Source organism: Xiphophorus hellerii, chromosome 1 (assembly GCF_003331165.1).
Source record: "Xiphophorus hellerii strain 12219 chromosome 1, Xiphophorus_hellerii-4.1, whole genome shotgun sequence".
NCBI classification, from domain to species: Eukaryota; Metazoa; Chordata; class Actinopteri; order Cyprinodontiformes; family Poeciliidae; genus Xiphophorus; species Xiphophorus hellerii.
Window position 1 is genome coordinate 17,626,787 of NC_045672.1, and position 17,099 is coordinate 17,643,885.

The 17,099-nt window shown below is 40.9% G+C and overlaps 1 protein-coding gene and 1 pseudogene across 3 annotated transcripts in view; one reads left to right on the forward strand and one right to left on the reverse strand.

The window, feature by feature from the left end:
• The window catches only part of LOC116719865 (sodium/myo-inositol cotransporter-like), a 25,529-nt pseudogene extending 20,532 nt beyond the window's left edge, over positions 1-4,997 (reverse strand).
• The window catches only part of ngfa (nerve growth factor a (beta polypeptide)), a 21,325-nt gene extending 11,973 nt beyond the window's left edge, over positions 1-9,352 (forward strand). For 2 of the 3 annotated variants that reach the window (XM_032566162.1, XM_032566153.1), the window contains 2 exons: positions 6,199-6,303; positions 8,093-9,352. In XM_032566162.1, coding sequence (XP_032422053.1) covers positions 8,104-8,964 — 861 coding nt within the window. In that variant the 5' untranslated portion in view covers positions 6,199-6,303; positions 8,093-8,103 and the 3' untranslated portion in view covers positions 8,965-9,352. The remainder of the gene's footprint in view (positions 1-6,198; positions 6,304-8,092) is intronic. The other variant, XM_032566171.1, reaches the window with a different exon arrangement.
• Positions 9,353-17,099: the final 7,747 nt, after the last annotated feature.

A 17,099-nucleotide genomic window follows, 5' to 3' on the forward strand; every position in this document is an offset into this window, starting at 1 on the left:
TTCAACCTGCATACCTACCTGATTCTTTTTTTTTTTTACATTTAATTGAAATCTACATTCAAGGGTTTAAGATGCTGTGCCTGTGGGCTATAAAGTTTAGGAATGTTGTAGAGCCCCACTCAATAAATCCATCAAGTTAATACAATGTGATGTGAAGAACCGCCGTCGCCTTTTTTCCCCTTTGGAGCATTTCGACTCTGCAAGCCTTTGTAAATGTTTTTTGTACTGCGTGTTACATCATTTGACATTTTATTGGGGAATGAAGTGCTTTAGCAGGGAATGTATCTCTGTCACATTGGCACTGGTTGACTCATTCTGAACTTCAGGGCAAAAAATGTAATGTTTCCAGTATTTCTGATTCACAACAGCTCACTTGGGTCTCAAACCATATGCCTTTAAACATAAAGAACATGTGGATACACATTTAAAAATAAGGTGTATCAAAAGTTCATTGAAATAGTTGTTCTTAACTCAGTCCAGAAGCCAATGAATATAAGGCTCTGAGCAAATATGTCTCACCTCAGTAAAAAAATTTCTACAACAATGCAAATTTTTGTTCTTCCATTTGGGTCTCTACTACACCCAGACATTTTCCTGTGGGTATTCTACATCCTTGCTCTAATTGGTGTAGGACGCATCTCCTGAGCTCTTTGTAGGAATTACTTGTCGGCGCAACTCTCCTACGTGTTGTACAAAACTTAATGGAGAAACATTGTGATGACGTCCTGAAGGCAGAGTGTCAGATAGAGCAGGAGCTTCAGAGGCCCAACCTCAAGGCGTTTAATTGCGAAGTCAAATTTTGTTTCAATTTGTGAAATATATACAGTGTTTTTTTTCTTAACCCCTTAATTGGCAATATCCCATCCATGGGACAAATCTAGTTTGTTTGAATACTCTGCCCTTTTCGCCGCCAGTTAAGGGGTTAATTATGCTATAAAAATGGCACTATGTGCATCCTAAATAGGACCAAAATTAGTTGTATTTTTGTCAGATTCACTTATTGCACTTGAAGAGTGGCACCTTATGGTTATTTAGAGCTTTATGCAAGTTTAGTTATTCTTCAAAAAATTCTTATGCTGTTCAAAGTGTCACTGAAATGCGTTTCAGTGATGTTTCAAAGAATAGGGAGATTTACTGTTGTGCTTAGCAGCATGCCAATAGAATCTCATACATTTAAATGTGATATTTCGACAAAACATTTCTACAGCATTATCTGATTAAATATAAGCCATTAGAAGTGTTTACTAACATTGTGGATAGTTTGCAAAACTTTCTGAATTTCAATAAATTCAGTAAAAACACTTATAAATTAGAGATTACAAATGAGCTTACTTTTTTATTGGCATTAAATAAATCAGAGTTGACTTAAAATAATCACCATTCGATGACAGCTATAGGGTATAAAAGTGTAAACATCAGTGGCATAACTTGAGTTTAAAATGTGCAGCTTGATTTAAATTGAACATATATTATCAGATTGCTGGGTTCTTTGTGTAAATTAAAGATAAACATATAGAAAACATATTTTATGGAATGTTAATATTTTTTAAAGCTGTTTGGCTGAAACAGTACATTTTTCTTAAATAAAAGATATTTTTGTATGTATGTGAATTACATCTTTTGGAGTTATTTGAGGTGGCTGACCCCATCCTGACATCACTTAAGAACCCACATATTTATTTTGACATTGAGCGTTTCCATGACTACTTCTCACAAAGCACCTAAAGATGCTTATGCAAACAATATGACATCATTTTACGTGACAGAAACTAAATTCAAGGCAGCACCTTAGTGCTTGAAAGATTTTGACTGCCTGCTTATCCAACTGAGACTTTGTTTCTCATGAAACACTGAATAAATAATGATTGCAATAATAACTTTTTATTTGAACTAGGGACTTTCATTTCTAATCAAACAAACCGCAAATGTCAATCTCACTTATGGGAAGCAAGATGACCTGGCAGCCATCCCACTCGATGATTATTTCCAGTGGTTGACAGCGAGAGGAAATGCACTACACTGAACTGTTGAGCGACTCAGAAAAACTGTTTACCTTCCTCAATTTTTTTCTCTGCTACCCCCTCACCATCTCCTTTGCTCTTCCTCCCCCCTCCTCTGCTGCTGTCATGCTCTCCTTCTCACCCGCTCATAATCTGATGCCGTTGTCATCATGCTGACAGATGTGCGTGTTTGTTTGACCAAACCGCTGAAGCGACGCTCCTGCTCATCTTTTAACAGGGACTTGTTTCTAATGACTAATGCACACCACAGACAGGACAAATCTGTCACTTACTGTAAACTAACCTCGTACTGATGGAAAGCAATGCTCGCCTTTCATGGTGTGGGCCACCTGCGTTTTCTTTACTGTTCACCTCAGCCAAATTTAATTACATGGCATGTCACTGGTACATTATATTAGTCGATCATTTTTTTTGTTGACTGGCTGACAAAACAAAACCATGCTACAAGAATCTGTTGTGTATATGGCTTGGCTCCAATGGCGCTGACTTAGAGAAATGTCTCTGTCAGAAGTGTTTCCGTCTCCTACAGGACTTGCTTTTATTATCATAGCTTTGCAGCTGAGTAATCTGTGATTTTTCTCCGCTTATATACATTTTGTTTATTAAAATAACTTCTCTCTGCCTGAGCAATCGCTTCTTCATTCTTGCGGTGCCTTGCCATGCTCACGCTATCACCGCATACAATGAGAAATTCCACAACAGAAAATGTTTCTGATTAATTGGAAAAAAGGGAACCTCCTCTCTTTCCAGTAAACTACACATGGCTGCTTCTGCCACATACCAATTCTCCTTGGAGGGTCCTGCTTATTGTATAATTCATAACAACTTATTAAACAATTGCTTTGTTTACATCACTGTGTGAAAACGTGAATCACACTCTGTCTGCTCTTTCTGTTGCTGTGAGAGTTTTGGAATTTCTTTGTCATTATTTGGACACAAAATCATCTCCTTCTAGCGTTCCAATTCTTTCAAGACATATCTCATTATGTAGTATATTAATGAGTGATGCCTATGCACCAAATAAAAATAGGTTTACTTGTGGCTATGGGAATGAGATGTTGCACTCTGCAAAACGTTTTCCACCACATTGTCATAGTTTGTAAATCTGTCACTTTTGGAAAACTGATGTGAACCCTGACAAAAGCAAACACAATCTCAGATGAGCTGTCATATGTGTCAGTCTGAGCATTAGCAGCAGTGATCATTAGCAATCATCATCTGTTGCACCATCTAAACATTTTAAATCTTTTTGGAGGAGTCTTCGACTACTCTTTATGTTAGATAGTTGCATCAGCTAACAAAAGCTTGGAGACTTTTGTTTATACATGTTGCTCTTAAGGTCTGACCACAAAATTTGAATCAGATGCAAATCTTAACTCTTCTTGGCCAATGCGACAGATGGTTTTATTTCGTTTGCTCTCCTCTGGTTGTTTATGCTGCTAAGTGACCCGTTTTCAACAGCCAGACTGATTACTTAAGTACGCAGAGCGTAGTGGATCAAGTGAAGAAATAGTTGACATCCGTTCACCATTCGTGGAAAACAAATGTTTCCATAATTGGACAAAACACTTAAGAAATCATTTGAATATTTTCCTGCACTAAAAAAATTATTTCATGCATTGCAGTAATGTGCATGTTTCTTATGTACAGTATTACTGTGAGAGATTTTGAGGCAAATGCTAAGGTAATCCTATAACTCAGAAGTGTTCTCTAAACCTCTCTGACCCCCATGCTCATGGGAACAAGTGTTTACTCTGCCTCCACCAGTATTAAACAAAAGCCACATATTTTCAACATTAAGATCCTACAGGCTCACCTCGGCCCCGGCTGCCCGTCAACCTGGATCAGTCAGTTTGCCCCATGTTTGGACCACCTCCGGATGTGTATATGTGAAGCTGAGTGTGTTTGATTGTGTTTATTGAACTCAAAAGATATCCCTGCTCTATCAGTTTGTCAAAACAATAGCTATCTGCATGGCCAAAGATTACTTGGTTGTTTTGGAGATGCAATGCAAACTGACCTTCCACCAGAGTTTCCTTAATGCATTCATGCTACCTAAGGCAGTAAAAGAGTGGGAAAGAATTTGGACGTAGAATCCTCACATTTTATAGTTGTTCTTAAGTAAAATACAACAGAACATCAACAAAGGAGAGAAACAAGAAGTAAAAGACTGAAACCACTGTTAAAAGTTTTCACCACTAATTATTACTACATTGGACTAAGAAGCGCATTTCCCTTCATCATGTAAGTAGAGCGAGAAATGAACTAAAAGTCAAGCATAGTTAATATTTGTCCTATTGTCCTGTTGTTTAACACAGTTCGCTATTCATAGGAATCTATATAAATGGTACATTTTTCCAAGTTGCAGTCAAAAGCATCAATGTATTTTATTGAGGTTTTATGTAAAAGACCAATGCACAACACCACACAATTATGAAGAGGAAGGAAAATCATACAAGGTTTTCAAATTAGTTAGTTTTTACAAAGCAATTCACAAAGCCGGTTCTTTGGGCTCCCAAATGGCTCCTCACATTTTATTGCATAAATTAGTAAAGTATATTTGAAATAAAATTACCAATGGAAAAAAAACTAAATTACATCAAATGTTCAATGTTCAATATTAAATTTTTACTTTGCATTGCCTACAGTCTGCCTTTTAGCTGTCTATCACATTAAAATCTGTCCTAACTTTGTGTGGATTTATTTTAAGTATTATTACCCAGCTTGTAAGATCTGTCAAAAGGTTGAATTATAATTGGGCTTTCGAAAGGGCACCCATCATGTTTTAAACTTTTGCAGTTGTGCGTGCTAATCATTTTTCAATGCCTTTAAGGAGTAAGCACTGTCCTGAATGCTTCCAACTCGGTCCACATGCTAAGAGATACAGTGATGCCACGCTGGCAGGATGTGGGGAGTAGTGTGTGTGGAGAGGGTTGGGGCAAAGGGCATACTTGCTGGGTAGGTCTTGGAACCCATTGGCAACTGCTTGCAGTTCTACATGCATTTGTGGTTGTAACGTGACAATATCTGGTCCAAGTTGTATTGATACTTGTGGAAGCTGTGTCTAACTGCCTTGCACATAGCCAAATGTGGACATTGTAGTTTGAAGAAAGAATATAATTATAGCCTCTAACAATATTAGCTTGTGGGAAAATACCTGAGCATGGATTTAAAATACCAAATTTATTCTCTGTAGTCCAGTTAAGATTTCCAAAGGGAACTGAGCCAATTATATTTTGATAAGCCTCGGCTGCCTGTCTTTGTAAGCTGGTGGATACAAAGCAGGCAGTACCCACACATAATGGATCTTGCTATGTTGTAAAAGAAAATTTTTCAGAGGACCTCTGTGCCTCAGAAGGTAAAATTAAAAACAGAAGCCACTGTGTTTTTGTTAAGAAATATACCATCGACCACTAACTGCTTTCTGAGCTTTGCTATATCCAACCAGAAGGCTGCAAACTTCACAAGGCAAAAACATTAAACTTGAAGAGGTAAATATTTGCAGCACCCATAAACTTTGTGGTATTTCAAAACTGAGACTATAACAGTGAGATGGATGCAGCAAAGTATTGTTGATAAGTAGTAACTGGTCAGCTTCAACTCACCTTAGTGACTTCTTGAATATTTGCATTATTGAAAGACATACTGTATATTCATACACATTAAGGCATCTAAATATGCAAATTATTCTTACAAACACACTCATATACATTCCTGCATGTACATGAATGGGATGTCTTTTGAAGTTGGTGTGGCAACATTTCAATGCATGTATTCATATCCTTTGACTGGTGCATGTTTGACAGCTTTATATTAAATAAAGTCCATAGCTTTTAAAGATGTGTGAGATGCCCCATATAACAATGAGTCACAAGTCTTAACTTCGAAAGTTTTAAATGGTGAGTGTATGCACTTAGACTGCACTGGATAAAATGTGAAAGCTTTACCTTTAATTTGATTTTTTATACAATCTACTGGCATGTATCAGCCTGAAAGAAGACAGCTTGATATTTTGAGACACATTAACTTTGTTACTTATGCGATGGTAACTTTGGCTTCCAAAGGAAAAAAATAAAAAATACTATATCAACGTAAAACACTATTGATAGGTACTTCTTTTAGTAAAATTATATTTCTTCTAGCCTTTATTTTGTGTATGTGTGTGTGTGTATCACAGAGCTACGGTTCAGAGGGTCCAGGTGGCAGGCATGAGGGCCCCAGTCTTCATTGGAGTTTGGCTCTAGAGTCCACAGGAGCTTCTTCAATTGGACACATTTCACAGGTACATATAGACCTTGCAAAGCAACAAAAAAAAGACAGATAAGAAAGGCAAGACCGGAACTGTTGTGGTCAGTCTTTTTCTGAGTTATGTATTTATATAAATATTCTAGATAAGTGCCTTGCAAAAGCATTCACACCCATGGATCTTTTTTAGATTTTTCATGTTAATACCACAAACTTTATTTTATTTCTCATGATAGATGAAAATGAAAAGCTGGACCACTGTGAAGAGGAGGGAAAATCATGATTTTCCTATTTGTTTTTACAAGAAAAAGTCTGAAAATTGTGGAACTTTTAGAAGGATTCATCAGCTACTTCCTCTAAATGGCTTCTGACAAACTCCAAACAGGACTGTTATTTCAGAGTTATTTCACATGAAGGTCTTGTATGTGGAGCGCACAACTAATAGTTCTCCTGTCAACAGATTCTTCCATAAGCTGTTGCTCTCTGGACGTCCTCCAGAATGACATTGGGCCTCTGGGCTCCTTGCCTGACCTGTCAGTATAAGTGGATGCTAATGTCTTTGTAGGTGTGGATCTGTCAAACTCTTCTCAGTTTAAATAATTTTATCTCTGACATGTCTAGTGTGTGCTAAAGTTATTTAACAATCCTATGGGTGTCGGGGTACTTGCTTGTTTGGGATTTGGCGTTTGTATTTTTCAAATATTTTCTGGTGTTTTATTGATGTTTTAGAAGTTGGGCCAACGTTTCCATGATTCGAGTACACAAACTGAAGCAAAGCATTATATCACAACATTAGCCATTAGCATTAAGACCGAATGAGCGGTAAAAGTGTTGGAATGGTGATTTCATAGTGTGCATGGATCACACCCTGAATCATGCTGGAAATTATGTATTGTGCTGGAGGGGGAGTTGTTTCACTTTGTGTTATCCAAAACCGATCTTGTGAGTGGGTCATTTTAATGCACTGATTCTAGATTTAAAACACTCAAATGAATGGCCCTTCCCATGATTATTGCTTGATATTTAGTTTATTCTTGTGTTCTCCTCTTGGAGCATTTGGATTTAGTTATGTTAGACCTGTCTTAATTTTTCCCCTTTGTGTAGTTTGTTTGAGTTTTAGTCACTAACATCTACCGAGAAAGTCTGGGATGACTCCTACCACCGTCACCCCAGACAGTCTCAGTAATTGTGTCCATCAGCAAGACAGTGGTCAGAGGGTGCTATTTACAGTTTAGTTCAACTCCCTTTGTGTCCATCTTCCTCTCTCAGTTTCCATTTTTCTCCCTGCCACATCTGTACCACATTTTCTCTGATTAGCTTCTTTGTCACTTCCTCAGCATTAAGGCTACTGGATTTTGTTTGTTTCTTCCTGGATTCTTTCGTTAGACTGTCTGTCACACTCATGCCAGTTCCATGTTCTGTTCTCTTAGTGACTACTGTATAAGTCTCTATTATTATTATTAAAGAAACACTCTAAACTTTTGCCTCGGGTTCTGCCTGCATTTTGGTACAACTAGAAACCAAATACAACGATGCCTTCACAGAACACCTGTTTTAATACTGACGATAACGTACACACAGGTCATTTATATTTACTAAATGAGTAACTTGTGAAGGACATTCTATGAACTTGATTTTTTTTTAGTTATCAAAGTCTATCAAAAAATTAGCAATGAAATGCATTATAGTTTATGGGCAGAACATTGAGATAAGCTACATTAGACTCAATTATACATACATTCTTCTAAGCTACTCATTGGGCAATTTCTCAAACATAAAGCTGTTGTAATAGTGCTAACTAAGATGATTTTCTGTCTTTGACCCAGGACGTGTGCCCATGAGGTCATCACTACTGGTTCTGCTCCTCCTGATCGGCGTCCAGGCTGTACTGAACATGGGAGGTGGTTTGGCCCGGAACCCTGGAGCAGCCAATCACAGCGCAGGGCAACAGGAGACAGCAGCAGCCAGGGGACAGCTTTCTCAGGACCAAACTTCATATCAGCAACACAGGACCACCCATCATAGAACCAAGAGGACACAGAGTGCAGCCTCAAACATGCAGAACAGAACCCCTGTCATTGGACCCTCTCCAGCAGGTTCCTCTCCAGACCCCTCCAGCCCAGTGGTGGACCCGAAGCTCTTCTCTAAGAGACATTATCGCCCCTCACCTCGTGTTGTCTTTAGCGAGGTAATCCCTTCGCATGACGTTCTGGATGGTGAGGGTTATGACTTTGAAAGGGTGAGGGGGCTGAGGGTAAGGCGCAAAGCAGTATCACACACCATGCATCGAGGAGAGTACTCTGTGTGTGACAGTATAAATACCTGGGTGAACAAGACACGAGCCACAGACATGTCTGGAAATGAAGTGACAGTACTCTCCCACGTTACAGTCAACAACAAGGTAAAGAAACAGCTTTTTTATGAGACCACCTGTAGATCCCCGACGCACAGGAGTTCTGGAATCGTAATCGGGGGACGATCTGGAGGACGAGGTGGAAAGCAAGGCTCCAAGACAGGCAACTCGGGTTGTCGAGGCATTGACAGCCGCTACTGGAACTCCCACTGCACCAACACAGACATATATGTAAGCGCCCTGACCGTCTTCAAGGAACAGACAGCCTGGCGTTTCATCCGCATCAACGCTGCATGTGTGTGTGTTCTCAGCCGGAATTCTTGGTCAAGAAGACCGGGACACTGACTGAGGTGTGGACCGCTCTTGACCACTGGACTATGAAAGCAAACACACATTTTTACAAAACAGCCACTGCAGCTTCTATGCCAATGCTCCCATCATACACCCACTGATAACAGCAGTCAATAAACATACACATGCACACCCACACACACACATACACATTTCTTCATTCAGTCCCTTGTTCCCTGACCCTACCTCAGTCAAAGAAGTCCTAGTAGTTTTAAGTTATGAGGACCGCATGTTATATTTATGGTTTATACAGACAAATATAAAAGTATATGCAGTATGTGTATATATACAAAATTATTTCAACTTTTTAAATGTTATTAATGTTGTTATTGTTGTTGTGTTGTCCATGCTGTTATTTATTAAACACCTCAGTGCTTGCCTGCCTGGTTGTGCCGTTTTTATACCACTCAGACAGCCTTAAAGTGCTGTAGAAATGTTTTTGTTCCTCCCCTTTCTTGCTTTTTTGTCACACTGAAAAAAAATTACACCAGAAAAAAAGCGTATGGTGGTAAATAAAAATTAGTTTCTAACAATTATTCCTTTTGTTGTTGGGTATAAATAGCTAAACAATTGATTGGATCACGCTTGACGACAATGGTTTCCATCAAAAGTTTGAGATAACTGACAATGAAACTTTTACAGCACCACATAGGGAATTTGGTCGACTCCTTCTTGCATAATTGTTTCAAAATAGTTACGTCAGCTTAAATTCAACTGGTGGTTTGACATTCTCCTTAAAGACTTTCTAGTAGAGAGGAGAATTTCATTTACAGAAAGTCATTCAGGTTCTGAGAAGCAAGGCAACAGCAGACCATTAGACTATCATCAGTGTTTGACTGTCAGATGTTTTTATTATTAAATATTGTACTTTTAAATTAGATGTAATGGGGTACACATGTTCTAAAAATTACTATTTTTTTCTAATCAGAGACCAGAATAATTTCCCTAGAGTTTTTGGAATTGTGATGTGTTTTGGCAGATTTAAGAAGGGCCTTTGTGATCTTTAGGGACAGCAGTGGTTCCCCCCATGGACTTGCATGGATGCCATTTTTGCCCAGTCTCATTCTGATGAATAAGACTGATGATGCAGACCTCTCTTTCCTGAAGTGAGGAAAAAGAGGTCTGCAGTTTCAAATGCTGTGCTGAGTTTTTAGTGACATCCTGGTTAATACACACAATACAGTTAATACACTCTTGGAGTTATTTACCTTATTTGTTTCTCAATTTGTGGGTAATTTCTCTCCCTGTGATTCGGTGGAGTCCCAAAGCCTGAGAAGTTGCCTTGTAACTCTCCAGACTGACAGATCGCAGTGACTTTGTGTCTCTCGTGAAATCGAGGTATCATGGTTTTTGAGACAATGTAGCTTAGTTTTTGTTGTCAGACTGGTTCTATGTATATAACGTTTTGACTACACAGGAATCTATGTTGAAACATGGACTCCTGTGGCTTATAGACAAGTATGGGTTATGTACTTTTATATTCTTCTTTTCAAAGTTAAGAGGTTCGCTAGAACAAAGGTTTAACATTTATTACAGTGTGTCTACTGAAGCCATATATAAATCCCACTTTGAATGAAATTACTAAAGTAAAGCACATTTCATTCCATTTATTCCTGTTCTCACTATTAGGTGAACACTGTTCGTTCACTCAGGCAAATCATTATATTTTACCGGACAATGCCACCCTCTTGTGGTGACAAACAGAACAGTGTTCCCTCCCTGCTGATTCCCCACCTTTCCTCACATCATCAGGTGTCTGGCTGTTCTCTCACCATCACTAATAATGCTCTCTCACACATCACTCTTCCAGTATAACAAGTACACAGTGTGTTTCCAGGAAACATCAATATGCCAAGCCTGTGTGATCAAAGGTTTTTCTTCTTTTTTTCAGAAACTGACTCTAGATAAACTCCATTTGGCAGAAGCTACTGACATGCATTGAGATTTACTAACAGAGCACTGCCTCCTTTTGATCCTGCAACAGCAGCTGTGCAGTTACACAAGGTAGCCTATTAATGTGCAGAAGCAGAAAGTGAAGCAGAAATCACAGAAAATATGCAAAGTGTTATAGGTTATGTTTTTTTATACCACAATCAAACACTTACCATTTTCACAACTTAGTCCAAAATTGCCTTGAAAAAGGGTTGATTGTTTTTACCAATTAACCAGTCTGTGAAACAGAATGGTGGAAAATAAGTTTACTGACTTACTTAAACATTAGCAATTCTATCTCTGAATGGCTGAAAAAAATAAAGTTAAAGAGAGAAAAAAGGGGCTTGGAGTAACCTAGTCAAAGGGACTTAGAACCAGTTGAGATAATATGAAGTGGCCATCTTGGTTATTTCCAAGATGGCGGCGCGCGTAGACGCAGCGGCTCTGTGCTCACCGACTCGAAGTTCGTCTTTTCCACTTTGCTCGGTTAAAAACACCTACAACCGACAAAATGTACTGGCCATTGGTCAAGCAATCGGGGAAAGTCTGTCACGGGAGCTTTTCCGTGTCCACAACAACATTCCGGTCGATATTGCACGGACACCGGGCTCTCCCTGGATTACAATCCCAGTATCTACGACAGGGCGACGGCGCAGAGATCGTAAACAAAAGAGGGGGTGTCGCAGCGGCGTGTTAGTGAGGCTCAGGAAACAGCCACACAAACCACCGCTACCAAGCATTTTTCTCTCCAACGTGAGGTCTCTCGCTAACAAACTGGACCAATGGAAGCTGTGGATTGCAACTGACAACCTCATCCGGGAATGCTGCATTCTGTTGATCACGGAGACGTGGTTAAATCCAACCATACCGGACCCGGAGATCGAGCTAGCAGGCTACACAGCACATCGACAGGACCGATCAGCGAGCTCCGGTAAGAAAAGAGGAGGTGGACTATGCGTTTATGTAAATAACAGCTGGTGTACGAACTCCACAGTAGTTGTTAGCCACTGTTCTCCAGGCGTGGAGTTCATCACAATTAAATGCAGACCCCGATACCTCCCACGTGAGTTTAACGCCATTCTACTCACTGCGGTTTACATAGCACCGGATGCTAACGCTAGCTCGGCCGTGGGACTTCTGCATGATACTATCAGCAACAACCAGAACAAGTACCCCGTGGCTGTTCACATCGTCTCTGGGGACTTTAATCATGCTGATCTGAAATCAGTCCTCCCCAAATTCCATCAACACGTAAAGTGCACAACCAGGGGTGATAAAACTCTGGACAAGCTGTACACAAACATCAGACAAGCATACAGGGCTAAACCCTTAGCACACCTTGGCCAGTCTGATCACGTGTCCCTGCTACTGATCCCTGCTTACACTCCCCTGCGGAAACGTGTCCCCAGTACAACCCGGACTGTCACCATCTGGCCTGAGGATGCCTCTCACCAACTACAGGACTGCTTCCAGAGAACTGACTGGGAGGTTTTTGCACATCAGGACCTGGAGAACTACACCTCAGCAGTCTTGGACTACATCAGGTTCTGCACGGACAATGTCACCAGAAACAGACTCATGAGGATCTATCCGAATAGAAAACCCTGGATGACTAAGGAGGTCCGGGGCCTCTTGAAAGCCAGGAATGCTGCTTTCAGGTCTGGGGACAAAGCACTCTACAGTTCTGCCAGAGCCAACCTGAGAAGAGGCATCTGCCAAGCTAAGGCATCATACAGAGGGAGAATAGAGAAGCAGCTCAGGAGCAACAACACCAGGCAGGTGTGGCAGGGTGTTCAGCACATCACAAACTACAGATCCAGTAACCAGCCATGCACGGAGGGAACCACTTCCCTGGCAGAGGAGATGAATATCTTCTTTGCCCGCTTTGAGGCGACACCTACCACAGCTCCATCACAGCTGCCTGTCCACAGCAGCTCTGCTCTCACAGTAGAGGAGTGTGAGGTGAGGCAGGTGATGAGGAAGGTGAACCCAAGGTCTGCAGTTTCAAATGCAGACCAAGGAAGGCTGCGGGTCCTGACGGTGTGTCGGGACGGGTGCTTTAAGACTGTGCAGACCAACTGGCTGGAATCTTCACAAAGATTTTTAACCAGTCCCTGTCTCAAACCACTGTCCCTCCCTGCCTAAAGTCCTCTACCATTGTCCCCCTGCCGAAAAGAACCAACATCAACACCCTGAACGACTACCGTCCAGTGGCACTCACACCGATCATCATGAAGTGCTTCGAGAGACTGGTGCGGAGTCACATCCTCGCTGGCTTGCCTGCTGAGCTGGACCCTCTTCAATTTGCCTACAAAGCAAAGAGGTCCACAGAGGACGCTGTATCCACAGCACTTCATGCTGCCCTGACCCACTTAGAGAAGCAGGGGAGCTACGTCAGAATGCTCTTCGTGGACTTCAGCTCAGCATTTAATACCATACTTCCCCAACGTCTGGTGTCCAAGCTAGCAAACCTTGGGCTCCCATCAGCCACCTGCAGTTGGATCCTGGACTTCCTAACAGGTCGCTCCCAGAGGGTCAGACTGGGCCCCCACACCTCCACTGCTCTGAGCCTGAACACCGGATCGCCACAGGGTTGCATGCTCAGCCCACTTCTCTACACCCTCTACACTCATGACTGTGTCTCCAACCACCTCAGCAACAAGATCATAAAGTTTGCAGATGACACGACTGTTGTTGGCCTCATCTCAGGCGGGAAGGGGGAGCTGGAGTACAGGGATGAGGTGAAGCGGCTGTCAGAGTGGTGCAAAGTCAATAACCTGCTCCTCAACACCTCCAAAACAAAGGAGCTGGTGATCGACTTCAGGAAGAACAAAACGGACATCCAGCCTCTCACCATCAGTGGGACCTGTGTGGAGAGGGTCCCAGTGTTCAGGTTTCTGGGCATGGAGTTGGAGGACAAGCTAACCTGGAGCACCAACACCAAGGAGCTGTTGAAGAAGGCACAGCAGAGACTGTACTTTCTGAGAATGCTCAAGAAGAACCGTCTCCCCTCAGACCTGCTGCAGGCCTTCTATCACTGCTCCATAGAGAGTGCTCACGTACGGTCTGTGTGTCTGGTACGGCAGTAGCACATCCTCGGACAAGAAGGCGCTCCAGAGGGTTGTTGGGGCAGCAGAGAGAACCATAGGCTGCCCCCTCCCCACTATGGAACAGATTTACACTTCCAGGCTCCACAAGAAAGTTTTGGACATTTTAAATGACTCTTCACACCCTGGCCATGGTCTCTTCCAGCTGCTGCCATCAGGCAAGAGATACAGAGCAATAAAAACCAGGACAAATCACCTAAAAACAGTTTTTACCCGATGGCAATCATGGCACTAAATTCAAAGGCATAAGAACTTCTGCTCTTGACACCACTTTGTTATAAATGTAAATTCTGTTGCGACACCTCCAGGCGCTGCAAACACCCCCTGATGTCTATTTATTTCTCATTTTGTACTATTTATTTCTTTATCTTTGTATATTATGTATATACACATAACCTGCATCTTAACTCGAGTCGAGCAAATCTCAATCTCGTTGTAATCTGTTGATGACAATGACAAATAAATCTTATCTTATCTTATCTTTAACAGGATGTTGGTGCTCAAAAACCATCCAAAGAGGATGAAATAAAACACTTCAGCAAGGAAGCGGAATAAAAATTCCTCAACGACAATATGAAAGACTTAGAGCCATTTATTCAAATTGCTTGATTGCAGTTGGTGCCAAAAGAGGTATCTATGTGTCCCTGAAAACCTTTAACAGTGGTGCCATCCTCGCAGAGGCCAAAACTGTTATTGGTCTGATCCAGGACATTGATGAGTCTGCACAGACAAGAGGTGGATGAGCTGGTCTACTGGTGTGGTCAGAACCAGCTGAAGCTTAACCCACACAAGACTGCAGAGATGATGGCAGACTACCAGAGAACGCCCCCAACACTCCCTCCTCTTAGCCTCCTCAGCAACACTATGTCTACAGTGAATTACTACTGGTGCCTATGAACTACCTGATATGGTCCTCACACATAGAGACTGTCTGGAAGAAGGCCCATCTGAGACTGTACTTTATGTGGAAACTCAAGACTTACAACTGCCATAGGAGCTGCTGGTACTACTGTTTTTGCAAAGGTAAGATACCACATAGACATTTTCTTAACTCAGAGTATCTTGATAAACAATTAAAGTCCCCAGATCAATATTGTGCATATTTGCACAAATTAAAGCTTTTCTTGTTTAGTAAAAATACTGTATATATTTAAATGTACAAGAATACATACTAAGGCATATCAAATGTCTTCTTTGAGAGAGAAAGCAAAAGGACAATAGGAAAACTGAAATCAAACTAATTGTTTGTGTGCACAAACTTGGAGAATAAAGCTGATACTGAACAAAATAGAGAACTATTGCAGCCTTAATGTGAAGCTTTGAAATTACCACCAGAGGGCGGTACACTGCCACAGATGGAAAGTGTCCTTCACATTCAAAACATCCCTAAGTTTTGCTCTTGGTTTATTGAATAATGACTTTCTCAAATACGTCAGAAATGGCGGAGAAGCTGAAGTAGATATGGGTGGAACAAGAACAGTTATTACATAAATATGATCTCAGTATATTCCCATTAACTGTCTATTTCTAACTCATAAGTCAACACAACATACAGTATGTGCTATAAATGGTCTAGTCATCTATTTACATCTAGCTGTTTCCATTAAGACCATGGCTTACACACATTATTTCCTCCCACTTTAACATAGCAACTGAACCACCGCTGGCACAACAAACAAGCTGGGACTTGTTGGTCTTATCTGCATGTCCTTTTACTCTGGACAAGTTCCAATCTAAACTTTTCTGTTCTCTAACCATACTCCACCATTCTTCAACTGAGTCTGAAAGCACGAGCTTGCAAACTTGTAGCTAATATAGTTCTAGGGCAGAACAGAGTAAAAGTATCATGGATAATTAATCTTTTCAATCCAACATTAAGTGGCCTGTCTGTGCCAGACTCGCTGCCTGTCCCCTCTCCATCACGCCATTCCTGTCTACCTCCACCCTCCATCAATCAGCATGGCAGAGTGCTTTGTTACTCAAGAAGGACATTTTCTTATGATGGCCTAATTGCCACTAATAAAGCAGCAGTGCTCTTTGGATGTTCATTCCATTGTTCTCTGTGGCGATGTGGAAAATATCTATTTACTTTGATGGAGCACTCTCAGTTGCTCCATCAAAGTCCCTGCTCTTTTTATGTTAGCAGTAGTACATTTATTGTGTATCTTCTTTGTGCTTAGCAACTTCTAGGTTGGAGTAAGTTGGAAAATTCATTAACACTGACATGGAAAAAGGTCAAATACAACTCAGGCTGAGTAATGGATTAGCTTAACTCAGCATCCAAAAACTTAAAATGAGCTAATAAAGTACACAGTGAAACAGCTACATCAGTGTTAAAACAGATTACTCCTCAGGTGTTCACTACACTTAGCATTTCAATGGAAAGTTGTTTCTCTCTATCTGGCTGCCACGATTTTTAAGAAGTATAAGAAGAAACTTTTAAGCAGAAGCCCAATTTCACTATGACATTTTGGGAAAGCAAGTAAAAGATGTTAGCTTAAAAAGGAAACAAAACACATTGTATTTTTTGTAATTTTGTTGCAAAAATCATTCCTGGATTAAGGAGGGCTGCAGAAATGACTCTTTCCTGGAGTTTTCTTGTTTTCTCAACACTGAGGTCAAATTTAGTTGCATAGCACATTTAGAAACAACCAAAACTGACCTGAATGCTTACACTTCTGTGTTTATATTTCCTTCTTGTAGTTAACCTTCCAATCTTAAAAAAATACTGGGTGTTTAATGGTTAATCTTTATTACATATTAACGGTTTACTGTCACTTTTACATGGTGACGGTAGTGATGTAAAAACAGAACAGAAACAACGTTGTGAAATGAGTTTCTGCAATTCACTTTGGCTTAGCCTACAGACGGTTAGAAACTTTGAATCAAAGGGAGGTTGGAACATATGAGGCTATGTATAAGCAATACTTTTTATGGAAAATATCTCTCTTGAGCAACCAACAACAACGTCTCCATCGAGTAGCTTCAACCCCCCTGAGCCACCCTCGGCTGTATTGAAAGGGGCGGTCTGGAAAGATTAAGCGGCTCCTGCGGTGTTGTGTGCGTGTGTGTGTGTGTGCGTACTGCGTA